Consider the following 12,560-nt stretch of genomic DNA (forward strand, 5'->3'; position numbering starts at 1 on the left):
ACATTTTCATTGACGACATATCATCACACTGTCACCCCTCTTAATTTTTTGTTTACGATCTCAATAACACTTTCCGCTCTCTAAATCCCCAAAATACGTTGATCAGATATTAATTTCCCTCTGTCCAAAGTCCCACACTCTTACATATATTCACTCCTCCGTAGTTCCACTGACCTCTCCTACTTATCCCTTATATGTTGGCCCGGTGTTGTATGTTTTGTAGAAGTCGCTGAGATCGGCCACTCTAGCGTGAAGATTAGTATACCTTGTGTCCCTGTGATTCTCCTATATTCCTAGTATTGTGTTCATAATTTAATCACTCTCATTTGTCTAGGGTGCTACGTCTTCTAATGAACTATTTCAAGTACTTTGAAACCATTTTGTGCGTCCACTGCATGATCTACTTTACTCAATCTTCAAGTACTTCTCAATCAGACAACATTGCGAACTGCATTGGTGTCCTAATTTATCGGAATTGTGTGCGAGTGTCGAACTAGTGCAAATATAATAAAGTATTGTGTCTGGGTGAAATAACGAGCCCACATCAACTTCAAGAATAGGACTTCAGGTACTTTTGTGAAGTCAATGTTGACAGGCCTGTTTGTTGTTGATATCCTAAAGAAATACGCATAAGGCAGGCGAGGCAGGCCAGGGGGGTGACAGTCGCATAGACCCTACGCTTCCGAGGGCTAAGCCCAGACTGAGTAATTTTTCCCTACGACCAACATGCTTCGAGGTTGTACCTGACGTCACTTCACCAAACTTCACGTGACAAATACGGGAGCTCCTATTGGTAGAAACAACTCCCGATTGCTATTGGTCGATTTCGAGTTGAGAATTCCCGGTCGATGGGGCAGTTTGTCGCTGTCGTAGTTTGTAATTATGTGTTTTGAAGTTGCCAACCCGTTTTTAATTTCGTTTTCACTATATGCGGGTATGTTATTAATAACAATAACATGCGTAACACATATTTATGTCACGTTATAGTCTTTCGGCTGAAATAAATTCGTAATTATTGCTTTGATAACCACGTGTGAGACCAGTCTACTTTGTCATCTTTGTTTATCTTTATTTTCGTTTTCATGCTCTGCGGGTGTTTTTCAGTGAAATTCTGAGTGGAATTTCTTGTTTGAAGAAGTAGAAGATATTTGAGGTAAGAATTCCTTATTATTCTTGTTTTATTAACCTCCTGAGGCCGGAATATAGAATGCATATCACACCAATTAAAATGAAATTCCAATAAATATAACAGCAACTTTTCGGCCTACTCAGAGTTATATTTAGTTTATTGTTTAAAATATTTTTTGCGGGATATTTGATTCTATTTTAAACAGTGTCCTCTTAAAAGAACACTAGGCCACAGGAGGTTATGTAAGTTATTAAGTTGATGATTGATAGCTGTTTCTGTTCCCAAAAATATCTTTTTTTAAAGTATTTTTTCGTGGTGGTTGTTATTAATAACAATAACATGTGTATCATACTTATTTATGTCATGTTGTGGCCTTTCGGCTGCAATAAATTCTTAATTTATTAAATTCAGTTGATGTAGTCCTATTATTTCTGATAAGCCACTGTCGTTTTGATGGTATTGAATTTAGCAGTAAAAGTATAAACTGTAGATAGTGCTCTTAATTATTTCCTTCTATTTCTTTTTATTCCTTAGATCATGCATGGAAAGTGCCAAATTTGTGGGATATACACCAATAGCGAAGAGTTCTGGCAGCAGGGAATCTTATCTTATTTCACCATTTCCCTGTTCCTAGACGTGATATTTGCAAAAAGTGGCTGGACATTGTGGGAATCCGAAAGTTGCGGCAGCTTTCTTCAAAGCAGCTGAGGAACCACACTATGTGTTTGAGACATTTTCGCTGCTCCAGCTATCCAGGACCTCTATCGAAGATACTGTCTCAGATAGAAGTAAGTAATTATTATCATTATTAATATTATTAATGGTCACAGTACTGTGACATATCAAATTTTCCTGTTGTTTATTTCAAATTGCTCTCTGGAGGTAATTATGGTAAATTCAACAGTGGCAGACAAGGTTGAACCTCGTTTCTCATAATGAAAGTCACTGTAATGTCCGTCATACCTAGTCTTGCCTTACCTAGCAAGTTGAAAAGAGCAAAATCAGTCCTTTAATATCCCTCAATACAGTCAAGTGCTTAACGAATTTTGGTGGACAGCATGCTCAGTGTAATTTTATTCCTGTTATTCCTACCTTAAGAACTGTAGAAAGACCATAATAACTATAGATATATTTATAAATGAATGATGATTGCATTCACTGTAGTAGGGGAGAAAAAAATTCATATCTTAGTGATTTTTTTTTTTTTTTTTCCCATATAGATGTGCCTCGACATAAGTCTGGACATCGGTCAGGTCCTTCGGCTGCTATGAGTTCCGCTGCTGCTGCTCCCACTGCCTCCACTCCTGTTACCGGTACTGCTGCTACTTCTACCACTGTTACTATCACTTGTAGTATTGCTGTTTCTACTACTACAGCCAATAGTGATACTGTTGAACCCTTACCAAAATGCTTAATTCCTTTTCATTTCCTACAGGCATTGGCACGGCTTTCTTCTAAGTGTTAGAATCTCGAGTCAGAAGTGTGAGTAGGCTAGTGATCAAAAAGTTTGGTCCCTCATTTGTAATGAAGTTTCTTTGTCTTCTAGACTTCATTACAATGTTACTTTGGATTAAATTGGTGGGTACAAAGGCTATGGACACCTAGGATGTACCAATGGATTTGCTGTCATGCCACCGGGCGAGTTGGCCGTGCAGTTAGGAGTGCGCAGCTATGAGCTCGCATCCAGGAGGTAGTGGGTTCGAACCCTACTGTCGGCAGCCCTGAAGATGGTTTTCCGTGGTTTCCCATTTTCACACCAAGCAAATGCTGGGGCTGTACCTTAATTAAGGCCACGGCCGCTTCCTTCCCACTCCTAGCCCTCGCCTGCCCCATCGTTGCCATAAGACCTCTCTGTGTCGGTGTGACGTAAAGCAACTTACAAAAAAAAGTTACGTCCCGCGAAATCGACTGCTTGCATGCTATTCCACGCTAATCCAGACACTGCTCGCGCACGACACTACCGATGTAACTCGTGCAATTATGCTGACAATGATGAAGATTTTTCATTTAAATAAACAGTTTTACAGTGTTTACATTTTAATTTGGAACACATAATGACTGAAATATGTGTAGCCTCTGTAGCTCAGGTAGCAGCGCGGTGGCCTCTCACCGCTGGGTTCCGTGGTTCAAATCCTGGCCACTCCTTGTTAGATTTGTGCTGGACAGGGCGGAGACGGGACAGGTTTTCTCCGGGTACTCTGGTTTTCCCTGTTATCTTTCATTCCAACAACATTCTCCACTGTCATTTAATCTGTCAGTCATTAATCATTGCCCCAGAGGAGTGCGACAGGCTTTGACAGCCGGCACAATTCCTATCCTCGCCACAAGATTGGGCCTCATTCATTCCATACCTGGCCAGCCCCGTGGTGTAGGGGTAACGTGCCTGCCTCTTACCCGGAGGCCCCAGGTTCGATTCCCAGCCAGGTCAGGGATTTTTACCTGGACCTGAGGGCTGGTTCGAGGTCCACTCAGCCTACGTGATTAGAATTGAGGAGTTATCTGACGGTGAGATAGCGGCCCCGGTCTAAGAAGCCAAGAATAACGGCCAAGAGGATTCGTTGTGCTGACCACTGACACCTCGTAATCTGCAGGCCTTCGGGCTGAGCAGGGGTCGCTTGGTAGGCCAAGGCCCTTCAAGGGCTGTAGTGCCGTTTGGTTTGGTTCATTCCATACCTGACCCGGTCACTGACTGGAAAATAGGTTGTAGGTTTCCAATGACTGAAATATGTATTAATATTATGTAAACCAAGTGAGTTAGGAGCACGCAGCTGTGAGCTTGTTTTTTGGGAAATAGTGGGTTCAAGCCCCACTGTACCGGGCGAGTTGGCCATGTGGTCAGAAGCACGTGGCTGTAAGCTTGCATCCCGAATCCGACTGTCGGCAGCCCTGAAAATGTTTTTCCTTGGTTTCCCATTTTCACACCAGGCAAATGCTGGGGCTGTACCTTGATTAAGGCCACGGCCACATCCCTCCAATTCCTAGGCCTTTCCTATCCCATCGTTGCCATAAGACCTATCTGTGACGGTGCAACGTAAAGCAACTAGCAAAAAAAAAAAGAAAAAAAAACATTGTCGACAGCACTGAAGATGGTTACCGTGGTTTCCCATTTTCACAGCAGGTAAATGCTGGGGCTGTACTTTAATTAATGGCCATGCCTGCTTTCTTTCCACTCCTAGCACTTTCCTATCCCATCATCGCCATATGATCTATCTGTGTCGGTGTGATGTAAATTAACCTGAAATATTGTATAATTAGCAGATATCTAGGTTATGATAGCCGGGCGGTCCGTGAAAGGTCCTAGGGAGAGCACTGTGTATGGGTTCAATATTGTTGAAGACTTAAAATTAAACAATTTCAATTTGCAGAATCGTAATGATTGGGTATTAAAGTTTTTAATTTTGTATTACAAAACACCCAGCACGTAGGCTACACAGTGTGGTCACATATCTGTGAGATTGCACTTGGGCAGTGGTGTGTTCGAGTCCCACTGGCGGCAACAGTGAAGATGGTTTCCCTTCTTTGCAATAGACAGGCAGATATACTAAGGCCGTACCTTAATTAAGGCCACAGCTGCTTCCTTCTGAGACCCATTCCATCGTTGCCATCAATCGGTGCTATATAAAACTCATAGCCAAAAAAATGAGACATCGTTATGAAGCCCATAACATGATTATAATTGTTCATAAAGGTGGAAAACAAGTATATTCATGTTCTGTGTTCTTATTCAAAATATGCCAAACATCTGCATGTTTCAGGCTCCATTTGTCTTAATTGCATTCATAATGACTTTTGTAAATTCCTGCCGTAGAGTTGTATAATCGAACATTTTATTTAAACTTCATGGGACATTTTTTATTATTATTAATATTATAAGGAGCATTAAGCATATCTGCTAAATGGGAAGTGAAAAACTGTGACGTTATTTTTCAGAACAATGAAAGTTTCAAACGTGTGGTTTACTGTCCTCATAGTCTGTTCCTTTATATGAGCTCATAATTTCTGTAGAATTGTGTGATAATGATCAAATACTCAAGTGGAAGTGTCATGTGGTATTGTCTGGATGAATTTTATAAAGAAGTCTTAGTTTTGGTTTAAGCATCCATTTCTAACAAAGGTATTTTCACTGAAAATTTTGTATTTTGGAAACAATTTCTCATCAGAACACAGGAAATATTTTATGATCTCTCTCCTCTCTTATTTGCAGTTTGTATGCACATCTTCCTCAACTGAAATGTGTATTGGTATGTATTCAGTGTGCAAGTAACTAAATTAGTATTTGTGAATTTTGTGATGTTGGTAACTCATTTGATGTGATGGTAACAATTGTGCAAACTTTCCTTACCGTAGTTCTCCCCCTGTGAGTGGGGGCAGTAGAATAATACCCACGGCATCCCCTGCCTGATGTAAGAGGCAACTATAAAGGGTGCCATGGGAGCTCCAAGCTTGGGTAGGCATCCGTGGAGCCCTTAGGTGAATCCTGGCATTGCTTCCACTTGTGCCAGGCTCCTCACTTTCATCTACCAAAATCCCATCTACCTCGGTCACCACCTGTTCTTTTCTGACCCTGACTGTATTACGTATGGAAGCCTAGAGAGTCTTATTTTCACGCCCTTCATGGCCCTGGTCTTTCTTAGGCCAATACCTCCATTTTTTCGTAGTGTCGACCCCCTTCGATTTCTTCTCTCCGATTAATATATAGAGGATTGTTGCCTAGTTGTACTTCCTCTTGAAATAATAATCACCACCACCACCACTCTTATCGTAGTCGGTGCGATAAAACTGATTAAGACATAAATGATTGGAAATTGCATTCTTTATAACTTTTGTTATGTAGTTCTTTTCAATAGGACCAATCATCCAGGGTGAATAAAATTATTTATAGCCTACATTGTAGTGGCATATTCCCCGACATAAAATACCAATTTTCAATGAATTCTGTTCAGCCATTTTCTTGTGACAGAAATTATGAAAATTTAACACCCGGATAGTACGAGTCCCTGTGATTAGTACACCTAGGTAAGGAACACCATAGGTTTGTGTTGCCTGTAAATGGCGCCGCAATGTGAGAAACGCCATGGGTGTGTGTTACATGTGCGCATTACATTACCTGTGAGTAGTACCATCCGCGAGTCTACGCTACTTTTGATTGGTATCGCAACATGACAAATACCGTGGTTGTACTTTCCCAGCGATAAATACCATTATGAGGGGCAGATGACCTGGTTTTTGGACCCCTTTAGATTACAAGCATCATCGATTCAGGATTGTGCTTTAGAAGCAGTCCCTTGGTCAATAATACTTCTGCTTAACGCTAGTTGCTGGCAATGTGGGGCATTACAGGTCGAATCCACTGATTGTTCTAAATTCATATCCATCCATTCATTCTTCGTCATTGTGTTTTGAACCCTGGTCAGTAGATGATTTTGGACTTTGAAATTGTTATTATATTTATCTCATTTCATACCATTAGGGGTCGATGACCTAGATGTTAGGTCCCTTTAAACAACAAGCATCATGGCAAGGAGATTTGTGGTGAAGGCGAGATGTTTGGTGGCCTTGACATATACTAGGAACTGTCCCATCATTCGCCTTACTCCAGGCGAAAGGAAAACCGTTCTCAGGACAGCCAGTGGTAGGGAAACAGCCTCTTTCTGTGTCTCAAATGCAGAGGTGTAAAGCCATGGCCACCCTTCCTCTGTTCGGTTGGCCGGTCAGAGTGCAGTGCTGTCAGACCACGGATTAGCCTACTCTGCAACCACTGACACAGATTTCTGCCTTTGATGTACAGTAGGTACAAATGGCACCGTATTTGAAGTGAATTTCCACCGCCTTTGACTGGCATTTTGATTAGGTCACAGCAAAGCCCCTTGCACACGGTAATGTTGTGGAAGGTAGCAGCATGTTGTTCATAATACTGTACATAAATTAGCGACCAATTCCTTGAACGTAGATCTTAATGGGTTGAGCTATTTTGTGACGTGGCATGCGATTGTTTTGTGCTGGATCAGCTGCCATATTATTGTACGTAGATCCTGATGCTACATATTTCTTTCAATTTATTGGAACTCCTCCCCTGCGGATGGACTGAAAGGAAGCATTATTTGTACTTCCTGCATGTTGTAAGAGGGGAACAATCACAGAATCTGTAATCGCTTTCTTGTCTTTTAAGCCCATAAACATATTCATGATTCTATCCTTTTCCATGTAACAGAGAAATATAGATATATCTTACTGTCACATGAAATAGAACATTTTTAAGTACTGTAAATACAAGGATTGCATACATTTTTGTAGCTTGATATGGTTTATTATCTAAATGCAGATGACTGATTGAATGATATGCTGTGTTTTGATGCAATATGTAGGAACAGAGTATGTGCTATCCTGTCTTGGTTTCTTCAAACACTACTCTGCCAGAGACTTGCCATCCTCTAGCAGATACAAAAGTACAAATCTCAATATTCCTCAGTGTGTGGCCCTACATGCCTCATTTGACAGACTGAAAGATGTATCATATAGTAAGTTTCTTGAGATAATACAAATGATGTTGCCATAAGCTTTTGACTTGTGTTAGACTCCAAAAAGAGAGAAAAGTATTTATTATGTTGTAACTTGACAGTTCCAGTCTTTCTTTCATAAATGAATGATTTTGTGTTGTATTGTATTGTTTTCTGGCTGATGAATATTAATTCATGATTAACACTACTGAATGTAACTTAATGAAATTATGATATACTATGATCACAAAAAATTTGTGGCAATTTCTACACAATTTTTATACCTGTAATACTGTGGATAGTAGGTAGAATATAGCTCCATAAATCAAAAGATCATGTTTAATTTCAATTTACCTTTGAATCCTACAAACTCCCTCCTTAGCATATGAGTTTCCTTTAATCATTTTGGTTCCTGTGTATAGCTTTCTTTCTTACATTGTATTTATATTTCATTTTCTGCATAATACTATTGACTATTGAGGTTGGCTCAGTGTGTGTTAAAGGGGACCGAGGTACGAGGTGATGTTAGTGTCTATTTCTGTCGTAGTTCATAATCAGAGATAATTATTGCCAATCCCACTCACCTTCTGGTCACTTCCTCCCTCCCACCCTTTGCAAGTTAGCTTCTTTTTTCCTCAGCAGAAAAAAGCAGCACAGGTCAGTCCAGTTAATCCCTTCCTTCATGGCTTTGTGAATTAGTAAAAATAAAATTATAATAAGCAGCACAGGCTGGTAAGCTTCTTTTCTCCAGCAAGAAAAAAAGAAAAATAGAAATAATAATAATAATAATAATAAAGCACAGGCCAACCTTTAGGTGTATCATTGTTCAGAATGAAGTATTCCAAAAAAAAAAAAAGGTAAGAGAAAGAAAGGAAAGAAGAAGAAAGATATGAAAGAAAAGAAATGAATATATTTAAGAGAGGGGGTGGGAGGGAGGGTGAGAACCTGGGTACCCGACGCGACCCGCGCTAAACGATTTAAATCGCCCGCCCGGTAATTTTAGTTTTTCCCTACGACCACTACGAGCGCTAACGTGCAATTCCTGGTAGTCGTTGCGTCAGCCGCTGTGTACGGAAGTTAAAAATAACGTTGAGTGTCGACTCTTACTTATTCTCTTTGAGGCAGGCCTTTGCGCGAAGACAATAGTGCCTATGTGTGAGCAGATAATGTGTATTAATTTTATGAAGTGATTTTATCAATGTTAATGATTTATCTTTGCAAGTAAATATATTGAGCATTTGTCGTAGAAAACGGTAATCGGCTATGCCTGTGGGAATGGCGGCAGAAGCACCATCGAAAAGTCAAACTAATGAAGAAAAGGAGAGACACTTTCTTGAACTGTTGGACAAAGCGTATGAAATAAGTAAGTGTTTATTAATGTGGTGGATGGTTGATAATTATATTTCTTGTGGTAAAGTCTTGGACGATGAGTACCATTTCAGTGTCGTTATGAATGCTCAATAACGTAGTCATCAAAACTGTGATGCCGATAGTGAATTCATGTGAAATGTCAAATTAACCTCCTTTCAGGTAGCTGTTTGTGTCGGTGTACATATTACCTAAGGTAGAAATTCAGTAAGACTTACATTACTTTTATAGCATGATAAGGATGTAATATGTTGGAAATCTTTAGTGGAATACCTTGTGGAGGAGCGATGTGTTCACTGCGACAGTTAAGAACCCACCCGCCATCCCCCAGAAATAATTTTGCTTTTATAACCTAATAGAAGTTATCACGCGCCATAGTCCATCGCCTAACTACGTACCAGCATTTCCATTGGGTGAGACGCTACGGGATATGACGTCACTCCTAGCAATGAAGTAAGTGAATTCCGTTACCAACCCGCGCACAAGAAATACACAACTGCCCAGACCAATGGAGGTGTCACGCGGGACACTAGAGGCCTAGGGCCGCTTCGCGGCTTCTGACCTGGGGGCTTACGCCCCCAGACCCCCTTTGCTTGATCCAGGCCAATGCTCTAACCAGTCCAGACCAATGGCATTGTCACGACCAATGGTCTGACCAATCCAGACCAATGGCTTTGTCACTGACCAATGGTCTAACCAATCCAGACCAATGGCTTTGTCACGCGGGATACTAGAGGCCTAGGGCCGCTTCGCGGCTTCTAACCTGGGGGCTTAAGCCCCCAGACCCCCTTTGCTTGATCCAGACCAATGGTCTAACCAATCCAGACCAATGGCTTTGCCACTGACCAATGGTCTAATCAATCCAGACCAATGGCTTTGTCACGCGGGATATTAGAGGCCTAGGGCCGCTTTGCGGCTTCTGACCTGGGGGCTTACGCCCCCAGACCCCCTTTGCTTGATCCAGGCCAATGGTCTAACCAGTCCAGACCAATGGCTTTGTCACGACCAATGGTCTAACCAATCCAGACCAATAGCTTTGTCACTGACCAATGGTCTAACCAATCCAGACCAATGGCTTTGTCACGCGGGATACTAGAGGCCTAGGGCCGCTTCGCGGCTTCTAACCTGGGGGCTTAAGCCCCCAGACCCCCTTTGCTTGATCCAGACCAATGGCCTAACCAATCCAGACCAATGGCTTTGTCACGAGATTCGTAAATAAAAGTAGTGCCGCTGCACTAGGACTAGTTCTTTATATGAACAGTTGGCAGCTCCGTCCACCGCACGATCAAGTTCTTCGCGAGAAGCGAGCGAGAGAGAAACAAATGACAGTGCAATCGCGCCTGGATGCGTAGCGCTGGAAAATGTAAGGTGTTCTGAACTTTTGCCTTACCGAATCACCATTTGCCATATATGCCGAGCATTTGGGTGTATATATTTATGTATTAATGTGTGACCGTTTACTCAACAGAATAGCCCAGGGTAGAAAACTTCAAAACCTGAAAGAACAGCCGATCCTCAATAATTGATTCGATCGCTGATAAAGAACTTAACAATTTAAAACGTAAAATCAATTATCTCTAAAGCTGATAAAGACAACACAAAAAATCATGGATAAAATGGAATATATTAATAAAACAGCATTTTCCCTCAGATAAATTCAAAATTGTCAAGAAGGATCCCACTAACTCCATCCAAAAGAAACTTAAACATTCGAAAATTCTTAATTCGGGTATAGTGCGCATTGGTATCACCTAAATATCACTATAAAATTTGTCACAAATGGAACATAATAATTACTTTTACACATATCAAGTGAAAAATCCCTAGCAAATTAAGAAATATATGTTTTTTGGAGAATATTAATACGTACTTTACTACTTTACAAGTACATTTGGTGTTGCGCTCGCAGTGACACACGTATGTCTTTTGTCTTACACTTTGAACAATTTCGTGTGTGATATCTGTGTTCACTGAAGTTCTTTGCTTTCGCTTCATTCTTCACTTGTCAATGACATCATTTCATGAATTGTATCGCGATATGCAATATTTAATAGGCGACAAAATGATATGGCCAGTGTACATAAGAAAAATTCAGTGGACTAGTGATTTATTGGTCCAGGGATCGAGCTACTTTCGTTCGAACAGAAATAAAAATATTTATTGGCCCAGGGATCATGCTATTTTTCTTTTGACCTCCATTTTGCTGTTTGTACTGGCCAAAGATAATGAGAATCTACAGACATAGCACTCCCGTTCCACGGTGCTAGCCCTGGACCTGAATAAAGTAACAAAAGACAGCACCAGCAGCGAATGGACAAAGATAATGAGAATCCACAGACAGCACTCCCATTCCACGGTGCTAGCCCTGGACCTGAAGAAAGTAACAAAAGACGGCACCAGCAGCGTAGTATGACATAAACCAGTCCTGTCTACAAGCCTTAAGTATGTTTTCATGTTTCTCAAATAACGACGGTATTTCTTAATTTGCCAGGGATTTTTCACTTGATATGTGTAAAAGCAATTATTATGTTCCATTTGTGACAAATTTTATAGTGATATTTGGGTGATACCTTTGCGCATCATACCCCTTAATTCTTTTAACAGAAAAAGAAACATCATATAGATCATAGAGATGATATAGATATAGACGATATATATAATGTGATAGCCAAGCAGGCATCAATTTTTGTAAAGAGACAAAGTCTCTCATAGTGCATTGGCACTGCCGGTGGCTCCAAGTAGCCTACGTAGTGGCCTCCACGGTATGCTCTAGCCAGCGTCTTGGTAGGTGTGCTTAGGTACCAACTGATGAGCCCAACCTAGCACACGAGGGCGAAACGCTGGCAACCAGGAATGAGTTAGCTGGAAAATTTATAATGTCCAATAACGGACCCTTTATATTGGTATTATACCACCCTTTCATAGAGACTGAATATTTAATCAGATATGTAGGCCGAGATAGATAGATAATGCCTTTATTGGTGGCGAAGTTAGGGCTCAAGGCCCTCTCTTACACTTAACCACTAGAAGAGTATACATGTACATAACTTATACATTACTTACAAATACAAATAAAACAAATAATATTAATAGCAAAAACAATAGTAATAATATTTAAAATGACAATAAAAGAATCCTTAATTTTAAAATACACAAAGTAAAATACACTTAAGTGATGTAACTGCAATAATCCGTTCATTCATTCATTCACTCACTCAACAATTATCCAGCAAGTCAGCAGGATCTACTCAACAAATACTTGCGGCAGACTTTAAACTTGCAATGAGAGGGATTGTCCCTAATGTTTGCAGGTAGTAAATTCCATGCCCTGGACGTAGAGATTATGAAGGAGCGGTTGTAAGCAGCAGTGCGGTTTACGGGTATGGTAAGAGAGGAGCCAGATCTCGTATTGTGGTCATGATGTGAAGAGAGGTAAGAAAAAGGTGAAGAAAGATAGTTGGGAGTATTAGTGGAAAGTATTTTGTGCAGAAGTGATAACATGTGGAATTCACGGCGCTGGTACACTCAAAGCCACGATAATTCCTTATAATATGGTGATATATGAG

General features: G+C 40.7%; 1 protein-coding gene across 4 annotated transcripts in view; it reads left to right on the plus strand.

Moving 5' to 3' along the window:
* The first annotated feature begins 618 nt into the window (after positions 1–618).
* Nse4 (Non-SMC element 4) overlaps positions 619–12,560 on the plus strand; it is a 243,308-nt gene continuing 231,366 nt past the window's right edge. The window contains exons 1-3 of one of the 4 annotated variants that reach the window (XM_068228189.1): positions 625–643; positions 8,748–8,781; positions 8,874–8,989. In XM_068228189.1, coding sequence (XP_068084290.1) covers positions 8,890–8,989 — 100 coding nt within the window. In that variant the 5' untranslated portion in view covers positions 625–643; positions 8,748–8,781; positions 8,874–8,889. Of the gene's footprint in view, positions 644–8,747; positions 8,990–12,560 lie in introns of those variants that run through there. The other 3 variants (XM_068228190.1, XM_068228188.1, XM_067148966.2) reach the window with 3 other exon arrangements.

The sequence above is a fragment of the Anabrus simplex genome, chromosome 6, assembly GCF_040414725.1.
Source record: "Anabrus simplex isolate iqAnaSimp1 chromosome 6, ASM4041472v1, whole genome shotgun sequence".
Taxonomy (NCBI): Eukaryota; Metazoa; Arthropoda; class Insecta; order Orthoptera; family Tettigoniidae; genus Anabrus; species Anabrus simplex.